Source organism: Haliotis rufescens, unplaced genomic scaffold, assembly GCF_023055435.1.
Source record: "Haliotis rufescens isolate VD_foot unplaced genomic scaffold, xgHalRufe1.0.p SCAF_2, whole genome shotgun sequence".
Classification (NCBI taxonomy): domain Eukaryota; kingdom Metazoa; phylum Mollusca; class Gastropoda; order Lepetellida; family Haliotidae; genus Haliotis; species Haliotis rufescens.
The window spans coordinates 63979116-64000377 of record NW_025963890.1 but is presented as its reverse complement, the minus strand read 5'-3'; the positions used below and the strand labels follow the sequence as shown (position 1 = coordinate 64000377).

General features: G+C 37.3%; 1 protein-coding gene across 1 annotated transcript; it reads left to right on the top strand.

The window, feature by feature from the left end:
* Positions 1 to 1476: 1476 nt before the first annotated feature.
* On the top strand, positions 1477 to 18494 carry LOC124143017 (V-type proton ATPase 21 kDa proteolipid subunit c''-like). Its single transcript, XM_046511802.2, has 7 exons — positions 1477 to 1660; positions 5563 to 5611; positions 5882 to 5965; positions 7686 to 7833; positions 11296 to 11353; positions 14151 to 14341; positions 15514 to 18494. Exons 1-7 carry the CDS (start codon positions 1558 to 1560, stop codon positions 15544 to 15546), a joined length of 666 nt encoding a protein of 221 aa, XP_046367758.1. The 5' UTR covers positions 1477 to 1557; the 3' UTR covers positions 15547 to 18494.
* Positions 18495 to 21262: the final 2768 nt, after the last annotated feature.

Here is a 21262-nt window from a genome sequence, read left to right as displayed (position 1 = left end):
ACGTACAGAATTCGGCGGTCAGCATCACGAGATTGGCCCATGAGCCATCGCTTTCTGGGCATAGGGCTCTAAGTAAGTTTATGGATAGAAATTTAGAATGAATTTACTTTTCAAATGCCAAAAGTTTGTGCGAAATATTGTATGCACAGGGCATGACATGACCAGCCTATTAACAGAATCAGGCCCATTGTACCACCCGTCTTGGCAAAGTTAGGGTCGAAGTGGTGTGTTGGACCACCGGCTACGGCACCCTCAACCACCAGATTCCCTTCGACTGCCGACACGTGGACGCAACCCACGACAAACAGGCTGCTAAATTTGGTGAAAATTTGTGAAAATATCAGTAGAAATAATAAAATAGTCAACAACGCTGCATCCAGAATGTGATACAGAAGTCAAATTGCCTGTGATATCTGATTTAAATCTTCCATTAACTATATAGATGCCAAGTATCTTACGCATATCTAATAAATTGAAACCATAGTTTAGTTTAGTTTGGATAATCGAGTTTGCACGGGCTACGTAATCCACATTGTTCTTATCAGCATACCCGTTGGACGCTATGCTATGTTAACGTGAAAACATGTTTCAAGACTTGCCTTGTTTTGCTAGATAAGGTGCAGGACACGGGTGGCCAAGTCGTCTAAGGCGCTACGATTCGATGTGCAGAGTTGCGTCACTTGGGGATGCCAGAAACCTATGATTGTGGGTTCGAATCCCGGTTCGCCCCGATTATGTTTCCAGGTTTGTCAGCACCATCCCGGTGCTTGTGGGTTTCACCGAAGTGGTAAACGTCTGAGACCTGCATCACTTCGAGCTTTCCTCCCACATTAAGCTGTCACGCCGTGATATAACAGTAATACTGTTAAAAGCGGCGTTAAACCCAATTCACTCACTCACTCTCTATATTTCTTTTATAATCATATATAATTAAGGATCACAGTGCAAAAACGATTTTTATGAACTCGATTATTTCTAACCCTGAAGGTAATAATAGAAGTTATTTATTATTTCCTTTGATACAGTAGCTTAACATAATGATTTTAAACGTTCTTAAGATAAAGAATTGTGCAAAGACGTAGATAGATGTATGTACGTCTTTGATCTGTGCAGTTGTAATAATATTTCAGTATTTGGTCCATTACATTAACTATCAAACCTGAAGGTAATACATTGCGATATTTTCACAAAGAAATGCAATGTCGTAATTTAGCGGAATATTAATTTAGACGAAAACTAGGATTTTACGCCGCTTTTAGCAATTTTGAGATGTACATGCAAGAATACAATGTTGTCCCTACTATTAAATTGGCAATAACATTTTGCTACCTTTTAGATAATCATTTCAATGCTGGTTGGTGGCAGTGTTTTCTTGTTTGAACAAATATCAATGACGAAAAAAGAATTACCTTAAAATCGCCTGTCATGTATTTTTTAGTGGTCAACAACAATACACGTTGTCTCCCTTTAGTGGTCTCGTGATTTCGCGTATGTAACCGAGAGGTGATCATATGAGACTGGTCTGGTTGAATGACACAAAAATAATTGTCTGAAAAGATGGAATCAGCAGTTAAAGCACCCCCGAAAGCCATGGGTTTCTCGGCTAAGGTTGTATACCACAGCCTTGTGTGGATATTGATAACCATTTTGATAATTTTAGGTGAGTATGCGATGTATATGAGCCGGGGGTCGTGTCCTTCAGTTTGTCATTAGCATGACGTGAAACCACACATCTGTGTCCAGGATATGACTGTTTACAGACATTAACCTATAACGCACATGATATGTTTTGATTCAGATACATTGAAATAAATGACCATAACCTTTCATACAAGTTTAATTGATCTAGATCTGTTCATGTCCAGTAATCAGCTATAATGGATGGGTCAGTAGTGAAAATATGGAAGGCCGCTGAAGGAAGTACTCACATTAGATTCAATCCCTCCCTTCTAAAACCAAACCTGCTAAGCCATTTCTTGTCTTTACTCTTTAAAATATAAGTGATAACACGACCAACTGAAAGTATGCTTATATGGTCTTTATGTGAGGTAAGTTGTTATAACCTAGTTATGGACATGTTAAGCATGTTAAGGTAGGGGGTTGACATCACTTTGGACAATCTGAAGACAAAAATGGACAACCAGAACCAAAGGCATAACAAAGATTATTAATTATTTTTGTACATCATCACACATCGTCCTAGTCATAGCCCTACTGTTCGAGTTTGTTAGATAAGCGCTTGCAGGCCAGTCGTAAGACCTGACAGGACATTTTACCAGGATTCAAACTTTGTTTGCATGGTTTGTGGTGATGTGAACATGGTGAAAATTTGTATTTAAATGTTTTGTAATTATTTCTGATACATCACGATGTATAGACTTGTTATGTCGTATAACATGTACTTCATCATCTGGATTTGTTTGTCAGATAATCATGATTGACTGGATAATATATAAATTAACATGTCCTGTCACAAACATGCTTAAGGTGTAACAATTTAATACATCATGTAAGTAATCGTAGTACTGAAAACAATTAAGATCATGTAATGTAATGGTAAGATTTCTTCCAGTTCAGAAATATTTTGTGTAATTGTTAAAATGACACTTTGAGACAAACAGCTAGATAGTTGTACTTGTAATTACCATTATAATAATTTTCTTATGGTTTTGTTATGTTCAAGAATATACCATATTGATCAAAATTCAGTATTATACGCTGTGGACTGAAGGTTAGAGAATGATAGGTAGTTCCGAAGGCTAATATAAGTTTACTGATAAATGTTCATGAGTGCAGATATAAACACAGTTTTGTAATGGTGGTGATGACCCAGATATTGATGAATTCCACTGTAGCTATGTTGGGCATTCAAGCTCAGCATGATCAGCAGTAGCAGGAAGATGCTGTTCTCACCTGCTGATTTTGTGAGGTCCAACAATGCTAAATAATTTCTTCTTCTTGTACTTTTTTGTATCCTTCATGGCAGTGTCATCTCCAGTTGTCATCTGATTGTAATCTTTAACAATATAACATCATCTGATGTTGAATATTCCCTATGATCATGATGATAAGTAAATCAATGTTAGGGAATGATATGTAATTATCATTATGTATGAGAGCTGTGATCAAGGTATACAACTGTTAATATCAATCACTAGTTTGTCTGGTCAACTCAGTTATTTGTAGATTGAACAAAATGACCATGTAACTGCATATGGCTGGAATATTGCTGAATATGATATTATCATTGATTAAACAACAAACAAATCAGTGATAATATAATCATACTTCTTTTTGGTTGGGGATACCCAGAATGGGACATATTTTTAGAACAGAGCTCCAGATAGATTTTTGAGCAATTGGGTTTTCACTCTAGGGTTTCTATTTTAATTGGGTTGTTACATTTTTCACTAGGTAACCAATATTTTTTCACTCATCTATTCATCACTCTATTGGGTTTTTTCCAAAAAGAGTGAACATTTTAAGATTAAAAAAATGAAATAATGTTTTAGATGTATATAACTTTACTCGGAAAGTAAACAATCTCGTAATTGTGTTTCGGAAATTAGCTCCTTTGTACGCATGCTGAAAAAGCATTTTGGGTTTTTACGCATGATGTTTTTATACATTTGAGTTTTTCATTTAATGCATGCATTTCTGTACGCAAGTTTATTGAAAAAAATTGGGTTCTGAATGTGTTTTTTGGGTATTTTATGCAAATATCTGCAGCTCTGCAACAATCTTTGTTTTCTATCATGTATCCAACAAACTATTTATTTACTAAGCACCATCATACACTCATGGTGGTGTTGACTTGACCATGTTATCCATGTGTTTACTGCTGTTGCCGATAACCAAAGATAACCTGATAAACTGAGTTTATTGGAAGAAATTGAGCATGTTGAGGGCAGTGGCAACCAGGAACACTGTCACATCTCGTAAATCATGTCATTCATGTATCTGTCCAAATAAGTTTGCCTGAGGACAATCCTACTTGCAATGACTGGGAAGATAGATGATCACTGGGTAACAAGCATGTTGATTATGAGCTGTGCATGCTGCACAGGCACCTCACAGGAACATGATCATAGATTATTAATCTGTTGATCATAATTCAACTTTAAAGGATCACTGTGGATTTGCAGTTTAAGTTAACTGTGAAGGATTAAGCATATTAAATGCTTATGAATACATGCTTAGGTCAGTCGGCATGATAAGTTCATGTTCGAGGACAAGATCGTGATGTCTACAATGTCTACGGGGTAAACATTAAAATGGTTTGTTAGTCCGACACAATTAGACGCTAGGGGTTCGAAGACTCATGTTCAAAGCATGGATGATATTAATTCAGACATAGAACTGTAGCACCTCTAGAAAGCAATAACATTAGCAGAATATGTTATGGGTTTTGATTTTCTAAATTTCAGTTTGGGAATGTTGACTGACTTTTGTCTTGGGGACTGAATATTGACCTCTGTGCAGGTCTGGACAAATCCCTGTCATTGTAATAGTATTCATGACATTAGCAGACATCTTGATTACCAAAATATGTATTCTTTTTATCCCTGTGTTTCTTTTAACATGTTTAACATTGTTCAACATTTTCAACATTTGGTTACTGAAGTACTAAAGAAGCCAAGTTATATTTATGTTCAGCTGTGGAATAACAATAGTTTAACAATAACATGCTATACATTCTAAAGGGTCTGTCTTATGAAGTGTTGCACGTAATCAAATCTGTTAAAAATGTTGTGAATATTTGCTTATAATTTTTGTCAAACATTGATCATCTTTATCATGTTTATAGGCGTCTTATGCTTGCTTTGTACTTCACTACTTTTACTACATTTCATGTGAGGACTGTATCAAAATTTATCTAAACATGCTTAACATGGCTTAAGGTATCTATCAGTGTTTGTGACATGAGCCAGTTGAGATGGTTTTGTATACTTGTTCTGCATCCTAGGGCTTGGACAGGTCCAAGGTTAGTACCGGGGTACCTGACCCTACCCAGGTACCCACTGTAGGTCTCAAGTTGGGTACAAAATGTCTCCTTTGGAGTTGTTTTACCAGAGCCCTGACAGAAATTATTCAGATACATGTTTAAAGAAAGAACTGTGAGCATTACCGGTTATTAATAACTTGTAGTGTAACCATGGAGTTACTGTGAATTTTTGTTATTGAACAACATGAACAATATATCACATGACAATCCACGGGTACGGGTAGTCCTGTGGGTACCCGGGTCCTACTCAGTACCCACCAAACCTGAGTTACCTGTTCCAGCCCTACTGCATCCATTCTGATATAGAGCCTTGGACATTGTTGGAGCTGCACCACGTTAACTGATCATTGCTGATTGCTAATCAAACCATTATCAATATAATTAAGCATGTTAAATGGTAAATATTGGGCATTGTTTGGAGAGACAGTATGATTCTCAAACTTGATAAACATCATGATCTCGGCTATCAACATGTGTAATATGATCATGTGATATTGTCTGCACGTTTCACCATGTATGTGATATAAATGAGTTACAAATGGATGTTTTCTTTACAGGCTTATACTACAACTTGACTGGCAAGGGGCAGAGGTTTGACATTGGATGGTACGTAGGATGATCCATGGGGCATGACAGGCTTCTTGTTCATTTAAATCAAGTCTAAAGAATTATGACCGTGAGATCTCTAACCATTTCTAACTATACAAGGTAGTAATGCTGGATAAGTATTGCAAATGTAAAAACTATTTAGATTTTATCAAATTGATATGCAAAACTTGATAGTCACATGGTCAACATGTTTTGGAAAAGTGGGGAAAATATAACTTTTATCACCTGATACTGTTGTCTTCTAACATGTGCGATTATGTGTTGTAGGTTTCTCCAGTCAACGTCTCCCTACATGTGGGCTCTGATCGGAACAGGCTTTGCCATCTCCCTTTCTGTAGTGGGAGCCGCTTGGTGAGTTGCCGTTGAGGTGTCAACACTGATCATTGTTTGTTTGTTGTTTAATGCCGCCATCAGCAATATTCCAGCTGTATAACTGCCCTCTGTAAATAATCCTGACAAACCAGTGATTGAAATTAGCACTGATCTTCACAAATGGGATATGATGGCACACATCAACTGAGTCAGCGAGTATGACCACCCAATCCAGTTAGTTGGCCCCTATTATGATAAGCATGAGTTGCTGAGTGAGTGAATGAATATCGCTTAACACAGCTTCAGCAATCTTGCAGCCATTTGCTGTGAGCATGGGTTGCTGAAGATCAATACTAACCCGGACTAACATTAATCATTGTTCTGATTGGTTTGTTGCGTCTACTTTATCATTTAACCCATCCAAAAACATGTAAAATGGGGTATAAAGTATAAAGTATATATTATTATTATATATTTTCTTTGTAACAAAGGATACTTAAAATTTGATTTTAAATGTGTGACAATAGGTGTCACCATGTTGAAGCAATAACTGGTTTGTGTATAGTCAGCGCAACAAGTTTAATCTTCTGTCACCAAACAAGGAAAAACTATGGTGCCACTATACGTGACAAGAAAGAAAGGTTTAGGGCTGGGGGCTCAAGATGGGTTGGCATGAAAAACGGAAACACACAAATATGTGTTGGCTATTCAGGATTCCAAGGCAGAATAGACCCCATTACTTTATTCTTGTCTTAGGCATTAAGGAATCAGAATGTGGAATTGGTAGTTATTTATCATGACGGGGATGTTAGTGTGTCATTGTACTTAACACTGTTTACCACTGATCACGCTAACCACTGACTTCCCTGGTCAACAAGACTTGATTGTTAACCATGTCATCAGGTCACTGTCATCATGGTGATTCAATTGGAACACATGTGACTGTGATGTGAAAAACACTCCTTGTATTGTGATAATGGCTGCAGAGCGTTTTGTATTGGATAGGTTACCATCTTGGATGGACATAACTCTCTAACGTTGCCTGGCTTAATGTTTTTCAAGGTACCAAAAGAGTAAACATTTTACTTTTAGATGAATGTCACTCAATCAATCACAGGTTTGTGATGTTTTCTTCATTGGTGTTTACCAGGGTGATATGGACCCATGAGTATTCGGGGTAGAACAGGTCTTCAGCAGCCCATGTTTGCCGTAAAAGGCGCATATGCTTGTCATAAGAGGCAACGAATGGGATTGGGTGGTCAGCTCGCTGACTTGGTTGATGCATGTCATTTATCCCAATTGCGTGAATCGATGCTCATGATGTCATTGTTGTCAATCACTGAATTGTTTGGTCCAGACTGTATTATTTACAGCCGTCATATAGCTGGAATATTGGTGAGAGTGGTGTTAAACAACAAACAAACAAATCCAGGGTGATATGGCTATTATAATCTAATAGTCTTATGTCAATCAGTGTTCAAATTAAAGCATGAAAGTCAATGAGGTCTTGTCATGACTCTAACATGTCTAATGTCTAAAGCTATAGATTCAGTATGTTTAGAGGATCCTATATTCAAATCCCATAGTAGAAAACTTGAGGACCCCAGAGCCCATTTTATTACAAACTTTTATTTACATGTCTGTTTTAAGTATTTGTAACCGTTGCTTCATTGAAACAGTTTGCAACCATGATTTAATATTGTGGATGATAAGATGATTTGTCACACTCTGTTCCTAATGGTGTGTTTGTTGCATGTAGGGGCATCTACACAACTGGAGCTAGCATCGCCGGCGGTGGTGTGAAGGCACCTAGAATCAAGACCAAGAACCTGATCAGCATTATTTTCTGTGAGGCCGTCGCCATCTACGGCATCATCATGGCCATTGTCATCAGCACCAACTTAGTGGTATGTAGTTCAGGTGTATCAAGGAAGAGCACGGTAGTGGTGACTGTTATAACACTGATGCTCTGTTTTATAATACTGGCACTCTCAGTTATAATACTGGTACTCTCGGTTTTATAATACTGTCACTCTCGGTTTTATAATACTGGTACTCTCTGTTATATGATACTAGCACTCTCAGTTTTATAATACTGGTACTCTCGGTTTTATAATACTGTCACTCACGGTTTTATAATACTGGTACTCTCTGTTATATATTACTGGTACTATCGGTTTTATAATACTGTCACTCTTGGTTTTATAATACTGGTACTCTCGGTTTTATAATACTGGCACTTTCGGTTTTAGAGTGTAACGTTGTTGTCATACACCAATAGTTGATGGCAGGGGTCCGGAAAATTTAAAATCCCAATCGGATATTTGCATTTAGGCCACGCCCCCTTCAAATAGTGTATTTTAGTACGACTTTTCACACACATTACAAGTTGTTACGTATTCATAATATGATGAATTATGAATTGTTTCAATTTAAATTGTTTAATTCACAGGACAATTAATAACAAATAATATCATTTTAGATATACATGGAAAACACACGTTTGTTTCTGTTATAATAACGATCTGTTAACGTTACGTAGTGAACGGTCTAATTAATATTCATGAGTTATATTCATGAGTCTGCTCAAGTGTACGCGTTGTAACATTTGGATCAAGACTATTATCCCATATTTGGTTATCACGTGACCTCACAGGAAAAGTTTTTTTTTTAAACTAAAGATAATTTAAAAACAAGACAGATAATATAATCACAAATACTAAAATATCGTCGATAGCAATAGTTATTTGAATACCTTTTTCATCTGTACTTAATTATTGACCATAAAAATATTTGATATCGATCGTCACAGAAAGCAAAATGGCGGTCAATCAAGATTCAATATACGACTAGCTACTGAAAACAATAAAGTCGGCAAATCCTCATTGTATGTCAACCAAGTGAAAGTCGTTAGCCACGACTTACAAAATGATCGTCCAGACTTTGAGGGTTTGGCAGATCCGCTCGACTGATCTGCATCGGTCGACTGGCTGTGGTCACGCTTTTGCTTCTTGTCTGAGGTTACGTATCGTAGCATTGTGAGGATAATGAGGTACATCGATGATGCAAGGTATTTGTACAGTTGTAAACACCTTTCACTCAAATTAACAAGATTTGCTCAGTAATTAATCCTCGATTAATCAGTGTCAACTCAGTTTATTGCCTTTTACAGTGATTGACCGATTGGACTATCATGAAAGTATGATGTATTTACAGCAATCAAAACAAACAAAGCTTGTCAGTGTAGATAATCTTCATTATGTTACAACTGCAGACAGAAACTGCTCAGTACTAACTGTTGATCATGTCCGGTCAAAATTTAAGAATTTCCGGACAGAACAATTTAAATGTCCGGTAAGCAATATTTTAAACCGGACATTTGAGATTCCCAATCGGACATGTCCGGTGCATATGACGGTTTCTGGGCCCCTGGTTGATAGTCAGTTGCCTGTTGTCTATTTTGCAAGACCTGCTCATGATATGAAAAACACAAACCAGATTATTTTATATTTGCAATGAAAGATAACCAGAAAGTAAACATCATTTTAACATGCTGAACATTTAAGTGTATAATTTATCTCGAGTATCATGTGTCTATCAATATCATCATTCAGTGTTTGAAATAACCGTGGAACTCCAGGAGACCTTGTCATAAAGCTTATGTTAATGGTTGAACATTTAGATTCAGATGCTAATAACGGGATCGGGTGGTCAGGCACACTGACTTGGGTATCGTATACCAGTTGCACGGATGTATGCTCATGATGTCAATCACTGGATTGTCTGGTCCAGACTCGATTTTTTACAGACCGCCGTCATATAGCTGGAATATTGCTGAGTGTGATGTTAAACAACAAAGATGCTAAAGAAGTACACCTCGAGGACCCCAGTGATCCCCTTAACTTTAAACACTGCATTACTGTGGCCATGTTTGTATTGCAGTTTGTTTCATCACAGGACTTCTTAGCGAAATTCAAGGACCAAACCACCCTCAGTCCTCAAATGTGGTGGGGTGGTCGGGTAGCCTAAAGGTTAAAGCGTTCGCTCGTCTACCGAAGACCCGGGTTCGATTCCCGACATGGGTACAATGTGTGAAGCCCATTTCTGGTGTCCCCTGCCGTGATATTGCTGGAATATTGCTAAAAGCGGCGTAAAACCATACTCACTCACTCACTCACTCAAAGTGTGGTTTGGTCCATGAATGTGTCTGAATTTCACTAAACGTACTGTATTTTCAAAGGCCATAGGGAGTTGATTACCAAAACCAGATTTTTGTGTTATTTTCTATATTATTCTTGTGGTACCAGTCACTGAATGTGAGCTCTCCTCTCACATAAATGCATTGCCACTATTTTGTATACAGTACATTCCTCCATCTGCCATGAATACAATCTATTAGATAGCCACGCCATTAATAGCAAAGTACAATGAAGAATGAAGCATGGTATATTTCATAATAAAACATTATCTTTATCATGACATCATTCCTGGAGATTTGAATATGCATTAGCAACTTGATGTCATATATTGGACGTTATTTTTGAGAGGGAAGTGTATAGTAAGTTGTTCCCCAAAGATGCAGCTGGGCTAAGCTAATAAATGCAATGGCCAAACGATATGACAATCGGTATTAGGAGAACAGACACACGAAAAATATGAATTTCTGAGGTTGGATTCTTTTCAGGGAGTTATGTTTGAAGGAGACTGTACATAATGTTGATATCTCATATTGCTGGTGCTCATTGTTTGTCGTTCAATAAAACAACTCCCACTCATCGATATTTTCTAAAATACTTTTGACCAATATGCGCTGTAGTGGTGACGTGTGTCTACTTCTGGTCAGCTGAGGAAATGAAGCCGTGTGAAAAGAACGTCCCAGGCAAATGGGTAAATAGATTTGAGGAAAGGAGAATTTTCACGTTTATGTGCATTTGGGCAAGAAGGAAATTTTGGCATTTGAACACCGCTGGTTATATATAAACTTCACTGCAAAGCAGCTGTATGTATTCACGAATGATGGAGGAAAGCCTTGTTCACGTGTCATGGTCAGAAGAACTACATTCGAAACTCCGAAACCCAGGACTGGTGTCTCAGAGTTTGGGAATGTTTGAATGTAGAACCAGTAAACATGGTACAAGTACCTCATTTAACCATGTTAACATGCTCAACAAGTTTTTTTCACATCAGTTATAGTGTTGTTGAGAAGTTACCTCCCTTTTCAACACACTCCATTTCGTGCTGTGAATGTTTTAATGGCTTGACTCTGTGGAAAAAAAGTCGGAACAATTATGTGTTTGGTGGTTAAAGGTTGCCTATTATCTTTGTAAGATGAAAACGAAAGATGCTGATTTGTTTCTTTCTTTTTTCAGTATTTTGACATCACCAAGATGGAAAGCAAGGAGAATCTCTACCAAAATTATGCTGCAGGTAGGGATCATTAATATCTATTAGTTCTCTGTGGATTAAAGCCGTATGTACGATCTCAGTAACAAGGCTTATGTTTGTCAAACTGTAACTATGTCCTCAAGGCTAATTTAACTGCTAATGGTGTGATGCCCAAAGCAGTTGCAGCTTCAGGCTTGAGTTACTACAGAGTTATTTCCCTTTGATTGCAGGCAGTTTAGTGTGTGTAGGCTCAAAGAATCTCAACATTACACACAAGAAAACATTGATGCAGAGCATCAAAGTTCCCCGCCATATGTGATGCCTCACAAACGCATAATTATGATGTTACTGAAAGGCATGAGGGAGCATAATTATATTAACCACAAATAACAACGCTGTTGTGGAAAAAAATATTATTTATTTTGAGTATTGGGCAATACAGTTGATACATTTGCATAGGGTAGGTCTATTTAAAAATAGTTTCTTGTTTAACGCCGCACTCAGCATTATTCCAGCCATATGACGGAGGTCTGTAAATAATCCAGTCTGGACCAGATCATCCAGTGATTGACACCAAGAGCATCGAACTACGCAATTGGAATATGATGTTATGCATCGACCAAATCGGCGAGCCTGACTACCCAATCCTGTTCGTCGCCTCTTACGGCAAGCATAGGTTGCTGAAGACCTATTCTTACCTGGGTCTTTATTTAAAAAGTAGATCGAAGGAAATGGAAGCAATTTCTGGCACAAATGTAAACATGTGGAAATAGTATCAAAACTGCCAACAACATTGGCAGATGCAAATACTCAAAAAATAGATCACATTCTTTTTACACTTAGCATTTGGTTATAATAATGTAAATGAAAATACTAAGGGCTCCATATGGCAAAAAAAGTCATACTAGATAAGGTCTTTTTGTCACAACCACAGATGCACATACTCAAAATATTATCACGTAGTTGGAGAACATTTCAATACCGGGACTAATCAATAACGGAGATTCCTCGTCTCTTGTTTTACGTTTTTTGGTCAGTTTTTTTTTTTGTATTTCTTTCTTTCAAAGAATAGTAATTGTGATCATGATGAGTTGCGTTACTTGGTTTTTTTCTATATACTGTTTTTTATCCAGTGTCAGTAACTGTTGTGGAATGTGGTTTACTTGTAACAATGACTGGTTTGAGTTCATATGATGATGATTGATTGGTTTGTCGTTTAACGCTGCACTCAGCAATATCCCAGCTATATGACGGCGGTCTGTAAATAATCGAGTCTGGACCAGACAATCCAGTGCCTAATATCATGAGCATCGATCCACGCAATTGGGATCGACGCCTCTTACGACAAGCATAGTAGCCTGATATATATATACTGTTAAGATGTAACATGACAATTCATCCATACTACTAAACAGAAGTAAAACCGCTTGTCCATTCGGATCAATCTGACCAAGACCATTCCGCTGATGACAGTCAAATAATGCATACAGTCAAATAATGCATACGAATCGAAATCCGTAAAAATTGCAATGGAGACATCATTAAAAGTTACCAAAAGTGACGGGGATATCAATATTGCTTTTTGAAATGATTCTATGAAATTTGTTTTCCCTGCTTCAATATTTGGAGCACCTGTGATGGAGCCATAAAACTGATCTGTTATGTAGACAATATCGCTTGAGGCAGTGGCTGCTGGGGACTGATTATGACCTAAATACTCCTCATAGCCTTCGGTGTTAACTTTGTGGCTGTAGAGAGCTGTGCCTTCATCCAACAGATTATCGAGGTCAGTGGAACACGGTACAGACGCAAATAGATTTGAGCTATGGGACACAAAATATATGAATTACCAGAGCTACGGCTGTACATTGAATTCCATTAAACGGTTGAAAAATACTACAGCCTTGATGCAAATTCGCTGACACACTACTCCGATTTTGCTTTGACTTTGCTACCAAACGTTTCACATGTGGTTATGTGCGGTGCACTGATTAAAAAACACACACGGGGGACTGGGTTAATTCAAATTACGGAATATAACTATTCCAAATATTTCCAGTGAACATGAGCATCCAAACAATCAAAAGTGTGGTATGTAGAATATGGAATTCAGCCATATTACATTTAAATTGAGATGTCGTCGTTGTTCATGAATAAGCATATTCAGAACATAATTTTTATTATGCTGTTATTTACGATCTCCGGAGCACAGTTCTTCTTTTGTATACACCGTGAAAATCAGAAAATTAGTCCTTGAGGAAAAAAGGACATCGGATTACACATGCTAATGACCAGAAACGGTCAGATGCATCAATTAACTACATAAAGACGATTTTGAAGTTTCTCTTATTGCTGGAAAAGAATAGCATCAACATTCGATGCACATGATTTGTATGTTTTGTTTCCGTAAATGCGTGGCTTGAAATTTCAAATAAACCAACATGTCGACATACATGCCACAAATTTAACGTTTCCTGTATACTTCCCCGCCTTAAGGGCGGGGAAGAATTAACCCTTTTTCCTTGTATAGAATTCATACATTGTTTGTCTTGATATAAAACCGTGCGATAATCAGTAACTTACGTAAATATTTTGATGGATATCTATGAATGCAAAACTACCAGTGTTTGAATTTAACTGCAACAGCAAACTTCTGCAGTACTCCCCTTAATTTCAAACTCTGCGTAATCAATGCATTCCTGTTGTCGTGTTTTAAATGTTGAAGTAACTGAAACTATAAGAACTTACATAATGACTTTAAATGTGTTACAGAGTCATTGAAAAATATGTACCAACCAGATGAACTAACCACACTGATCGTGTTGATACAATGTTTCAGGTTACATGATGTTCGGTGCTGGTCTGACCGTGGGAATCACTAACTTGGCATGTGGCGTGTGCGTTGGCATTGTTGGATCTGGTGCTGCTCTTGCAGATGCTGCCAACTCTAGTCTCTTTGTCAAAATTCTTATCATCGAAATTTTTGGCAGTGCTATTGGATTGTTTGGATTGATCGTCGCAATTTTACAGGTGAGCACATTCAGTAAGAATATTGTGAAAGCTGAGTAAGGAATCTGCTCTTGAACACATTTCCTGTGAATCACAGTTAGTTGCATCATGAACAATGAATGCATTTGAATAGTGGTTAGTTGCATGAATGAATTCACTGTGTTCCTGGTTACTGTGAATACTGGGAGATGGTTGCATCATGAACATATTTACTGTGAATACTGGGAGATAGTTGCATCATGAACACATTTACTGTGAATACTGGGAGATAGTTGCATCATGAACACATTTACTGTGAATACTGGGAGATAGTTTCATCATGAACATATTTACTGTGAATACTGGTAGATAGTTGCATCATGAACATATTTACTGTGAATACTGGTAGATAGTTGCATCATGAACATATTTACTGTGAATACTGGGAGATAGTTGCATCATGAACACATTTACTGTAAATACTGGGAGACAGTTGCATCATGAACATATTTTCTGTGAACAGTAGTTTGTGTATCTGATCATGATTGGTCATAGCTTTCTTGATATTTTGTCACAAGGAGGTTGTGAAATAATGTGTCAAACAGCAAATAAGGTGTCCTTATAAAAGATCTTTAGTATACCTGTTACCTGTGAGGTGGTCAAAGTAGAAAAAATACCCTTTAAATTTTCAACTTAAACTAACAAATCAATAAGCAATTGGTTAGAATAACACTACATTTTTCTTACCGTGAATATATTTGCCAATGAAAGGGTTTGATCTCTTAGATCATGCTATTACATACTCAAGTTTTAGGAATAATTTTAAACTTTGAACATGTTGAAAGATGCAGTAGACATAGCCTCAAGTTGATGTGTGTGTCCCTCGTGTTGTAGACAGTTAACCCCTGTGGATACAATGTGTGAATCACATTCTTCATGTCTATAGTCCCAAGCGACTGCTCTGTCAAGTCTACTGATGAAAGAAGCACTCAAATTGAGAGTAGAAATATTTGGAGAGCTCTACGTTTTTCACATTTTGTAGTCAAAGGGAGATAACTCACTGTTTGCAATACTCTGCCGTTAGAGATGACGATAAGATGTGCAGTGATTGTGAGAATCATGACGAAGAGTGCCAGTAGGTTCAGCATATTTAGTTAATATTGTTAGTAAACTTTGTAAATATGACAAATATTGACACTATATATTTGTTTCAGACCTCAAAAGCCACCATGCACGCCAACGAATAGACAAGATGAGGACATACCGCTTGAAGCCATTCCAGATAGAACAAATGTACAACTCATCTGAAACAGATCCGATATCATTGATGTCTACTTTTAAGGAACCTGTGAATTTCCTCACAATTTCATGATAATAGAGTGCTTGTAGTACAATCAATAGCATAGACATGTGCTCAGCATACATTGTACATTACATATCATAAGATAACCAAGATGATATATTGGTGGGCTGGTTTCTAAGTATGTATCACAACATGAAGCCTTGTTAGCGTGGGTGATCCAGCTTTCATCAATCCTGCCCAGAAGGTTTTTGTGTAACTAATCATGTGGAAGTTGGGTGTCCTGATTACACAGTTTCCACTGTAATAACTCGCATCTCAAATGGAAAGTATGGTTGAACTGTGAAATAGGAAGTTCACGGGTGATGTATCTGTGTTGGATACCAGTGTTAGCTAGGCACTATGGATATACATATATATAAGCCAGCAGCCAAACAATATTGCCAACTATTGCTGAAAAATGTCTGGCTTTCTTATGAGCCTGAAAACAATTCTGTAACTTAGGAAAATAAACTTGATTGAATATGCACATTTATAGCTAAAAAGGGTAGAATTATCATTAAACCGCCTGCATGTTAAAACCGCCTGCAATCGGCGTGCCACTGTTTCTTGATAATGCCCTCATATTGCTTAACACATGTAACAACGGGCCATTATCACTTCCGTTGTCAGGTGACGTCGTAGGGTAGGGATAGTGACGTCACTGTTAATAGTGACATAGTCTGGTTTGTTCTATGATGTTTTCATATTTGTAAAAGTGGGTCAGTGACATTCGTGTTGATTGCAGTAAATGTTTCAAAACCGATATTGTTTCTTTTTATTTGATAACAAATTCCATCCATTTTAGCTATAATAACGGTAACGGTCTTTTTCAGGGCATTATCATTTGCAGAAGCCCTCAGTCTTTTCAACTGCCCTCCTTCGTTGGGCAGTTAATGGAAGACCTCAGGATACTGCAAATGATAATGCCCTGAAAAATAGTGTTACCCTTATAATATGTTACATTGATCCTGGGGCATATTTGTTATTAATTATTGGAGCTGTTCAGATATTTATTCGACATTACGAATATTATCTACAGCATTGTGGATAAGGTTACAGTAAACCAAGTTTTAGGGTTCAATATATGATTTAGTACTAGGAAGCTATATACTACAACCTAGATGAGATGTGTGCCCACTGTCTGATGGGAAGGTGTTAGGATCTGTGAGTAGTGTATATGATATGATGTCTTCTGTTGATGTATATACTGGATATTTTGTGTATAGTTCTTATTTTTGTTTTTCACAGTTACAACATGTACAACACATGTATATATTCATCATCTTGACTCCAGTCATTGTCAGATGAAATCGACTGGAAAAACATTTCCAGGCCAGACCAAATTCCTGTCTTGTTTGACAGATCAGCTTTTCCCAAACTTTTCTTGATGCTCTAAATTAATTGTTCAAATGAAAGTAAGTCTTTTTTTTACCCTAGAATTATTAGAAAGAAAGGTTGTTAACATACATATGATACAGAATCTCTTGGACAAGTATTTCAATATTTTCAAAATTATTTTTGGAATTTAAATTTTTATTAAGTTTTCTTTATTTATTGACTGCATAACAAAACTTACCACATTTAAAAACCTTTTATTGCACCTGGCTTCTTGATATTTGGGACTACAAAAATATGTGAAACAAGAAAATAAATTGGTCTAGTCTTAATAAGAAAATCAAAATATGAGTTTGTCATTGGAATTTAGGATGATTGTATGTTCTGATTTGGTGAAGAATGTTTTATGTCAACGCTCATGATGTGTATAGGATGAAATCATAGATTTTACCTTCTGTGTTGTGAGTTAGGCCCAGTATGTGGAGTTTTATGTTTTGATGAGAATGTCTCAGTTCACACATTCCAGTGAGATTCACTCCTCTGATCTACAGATGCGGATACTACAACAAATAGAAGCTAAATCTATTTAAGGCTGTGACACCTCCTTTACACATCCTGAGTATCAGTATGCACAACATTTATGATTCTAACATTAACATGATGGAGGTAGCACTTGTGTTGGGTTAGTTTCCAAGAGATCTATGTATGTATTGCTTCATCTGTATATTCTTGCTCTTGTATGACAGGTTACCATGGTGACCTGGTACATTGTTAACCCTTGTCAAGAATGTCAATCAGCATAATCTGTACCTTAAAGATTCCCTTTTAGTCCCGGTTTTTGAAAGAACAAAAAGTAAGCCTTTTTACATGCTATTTCTATTGTTTATTTTGCCATTTCTATTGTTTATTTTATAGTTTTATGGTTAAGGAGCAATATGTAATAGAATTATCATACCCTGTAGTTAGCTTTTGAGCTTTGAATTCATGAAAGAAATTTATATTTGGCCTTCGGGAGGAATTATTGTTTTGGTTTGTCAATAAACTCTGTTTACCCTCCATCTTCAATTGGTTCAGAAATTGGAAATCCATAAATGTAAGTGTGTTTGTGTTTGTTGCAACATGTGTCTCATGTGTCGGATAGGCAGAATCTGCTGGTTGCACCATGTGATGGTGATGTGACACAAAACAGCTCACTCAATATTTAGGCATTGTTTCGTTTTTTATCTAAGATATCCTTTGATCATGATGGTCACCATTTCGATGTTTTTTTCATTATTCTACGCAATATTTGATCTTAATTCCCTTGTCAGTATTTGTAATGTTCTATCTTATTCATAATTAATATCATTTGTTTTATTGTGAATTAAATGGAAGTTCTCCCTATTGATCATATTGTGAGTCAGTGGGGGTGTCTGTTTAACCTAGATGTATTTGTTTATGTAGGGTGATACACAGGACCTCTAGCTGCGATATACTGTCATTGATCGGAAGGATGTAATAAAGTCTTATGTGGTCAAACTGTCTGTTATTTCATTTACCTGTATTGGCTGCACACAGGTGGAGGACTGCTCATCAGGTGAGTAGGTGGTTTGTTAGTCACCCTCTATATAATCGAGACAAACCATTGAAAACGTTGACAATGATCCACATCAACAGGGCACACATTTGTCACTAGTCGCACCACCTAATTCATTAATGTTGACCTACGACAAGCATATATTACTGGAGACCTGTGGTCCCACGGGCGCTTATATTAATCATGATGTTACTATTGTGGATGAGAAGCGCTCGTAAATGTTCGTAATACTATAATTGTCATGTGCACATAACAACCCTTCTCATTGTGCGGAGTTGCGTCCCTTAGTTGGGCTAGAAACTTCCAATCGAGGGTTCGAATTCTAGATTGGCCCTGATTATGGTTCTTGGTGTGTTAGCACCATACCGGTATTAGTTGGTTGCACTAAAGTGGTGAACATCAGTTGCATCACTTGTTCCTTTGCTCCATCATCAAGCTGTAACAACTCAAATATTGTTCAAAGCAGCGCTAAACCCAACTCACTGTTTTGTCCCATGGATACCCTAAATATCATGACTATTATGACTTCTGGTTCGTGCAATACGACTAGAGCTAATAGCTGCCAGTTTCTAACTCTGTTGCGTTGATATTGCAGCGTTGAATAACATTCAGGGTCTCCGTCCGGGATCGATACTCTCGTATGCTATCAACCAAAGTTTTGATAATATTGTGTGAAACATGACTATCAATAATAACTTTAAATTTTAGACAAAGAATTTTTCATTTACAAGTGTAAAGTTGACAGAAGCTCTTGCTTTTATCCATGTACAGATCCGTTTCCCAATCAAACAATAAAAGTGACAAAACTTTCCATAGCATCATGAAATCACTACTTAAAGACTTGTCGGTTTACGATTCCGACTGTATAATGAACATGAATTACTATCAAATAAAAAATTATACCATGTGTTCGCGAAAAGGTGAACGTATCCTGCCCCCCCCCAACACACATGTTGACAAAGAAATGACATTGAAACAGAATAAGTGGAATACGTCCAACATTTCGACGTTTCAAGGTGGATATATCGTATCTTTGCTCTCTCTTCCCAACTTCGATGATCAAAAAATGATTAGAGGCAGGATATTTAAAAAGTAGGATATAACAATTCCGGAAATTTGGTAATGTATTATTCCAACGTAAATGAAAATACATGTGATAAACACACATGATTTGTGCTTTGTGCATACATGTCCTTTAGTCTTGTGCAGATAATTCGCTTGATATGTTTCACATTTGGTGTATTTGTGTGACCTAAATGGTTCCATATCCTCTTTTGTTTAGATTTCAAGATATTAGATCCATATTTAATTGCAAGCATTTGTCTGATGTTTTGAATATATAATCTTATGAAGGATCGCGTATATGTTTGTTGTGTTTCCGTAAGGCAAAACGAGAAGCGCTGGTACAGTTGTGAACTTAATTGAACCAAACGTTGCTGTAAACTGTTTCCTGTTCGTTTACCTACATTTATATAATATGGAAACACCCATTTGAAACGATATGTAATGATTTCCTAGCCAGAATAATGTCGTCAGTGTGTTAAACAAAGAACTCAAAGTTTACACCTGACAGTAAGAAGCCCTCTTCAGTTTACAGTAAACTAATCAATCAAATTAATAGTTTTGCGTGTAAGGAAAATAATTACAAACAACCAGGATTTCATAAATAACCTTCAACGTATAATAGATTAGGGCATTGGCTGAGTTGTATAAGACGTCGTAGAGTGCAGAGTTGTGTCCCTTTATCGTAAAAGAATCCCTTGATCAGATTCGTGCTGATTATGATCCTTGGTTTGTCGGCACCATACATGTAGATGTGGATGGCAACCAGCGCCACTTGGGGCATTCCTGACACGCCATGATGAGACTGAAACATTCCTGACACGCCATGATATGACTGAAACATTCCTGACACGCCATGATGAGACTGAAACATTCCTGACACGCCATGATGAGACTGAAACATTCCTGACACGCCATGATATGACTGAAACATTCCTGACACGCCATGGTGAGACTGAAACATTCCTGACACGCCATGATATGACTGAAACATTCCTGACACGCCATGATGAGACTGAAACATTCCTGACACGCCATGATATGACTGAAACATTCCTGACACGCCATGGTGAGACTGAAACATTCCTGACACGCCATGATGAGACTGAAACATTCCTGACACGCCATGATGAGACTGAAACATTCCTGACACGCCATGATATGACTAAACATTCCTGACACGCCATGATGAGATTGAAACATTCCTGGCACGCCATCATGAGACTGAAACATTCCTGACACGCCATGATTTGACTGAAACATTCCTCTACTCGTCTGAGTGTTGTTTAACGCCGCACTCCACAATATTCCGCGGTCTGTTAATAATCGAGTATCAACCAAGTAGGCGAGTCTAACCACCCGATCACGTTAGTCGCCTCTTACGACGAGCATAGTCGCCTTTTACGGCAAGCATAGGCTGCTGAAGACCTATTCTAACCCGGATCTTCACGGGTCTTCCTCTGCTCACACACACTCGTTATTTCAGTTAGTTCGAGTTTTCAACTTCCACAGGCATACCAACTCACGTACTACAGCCGTTCGAAGGAACTGCCCGTGACAATACCAATGAGATTTCTATTGAATCATCTTTACGTGTTAGCCAAGTGATAAAAATAAATGTTATATAAATACATATACAAGTACATGT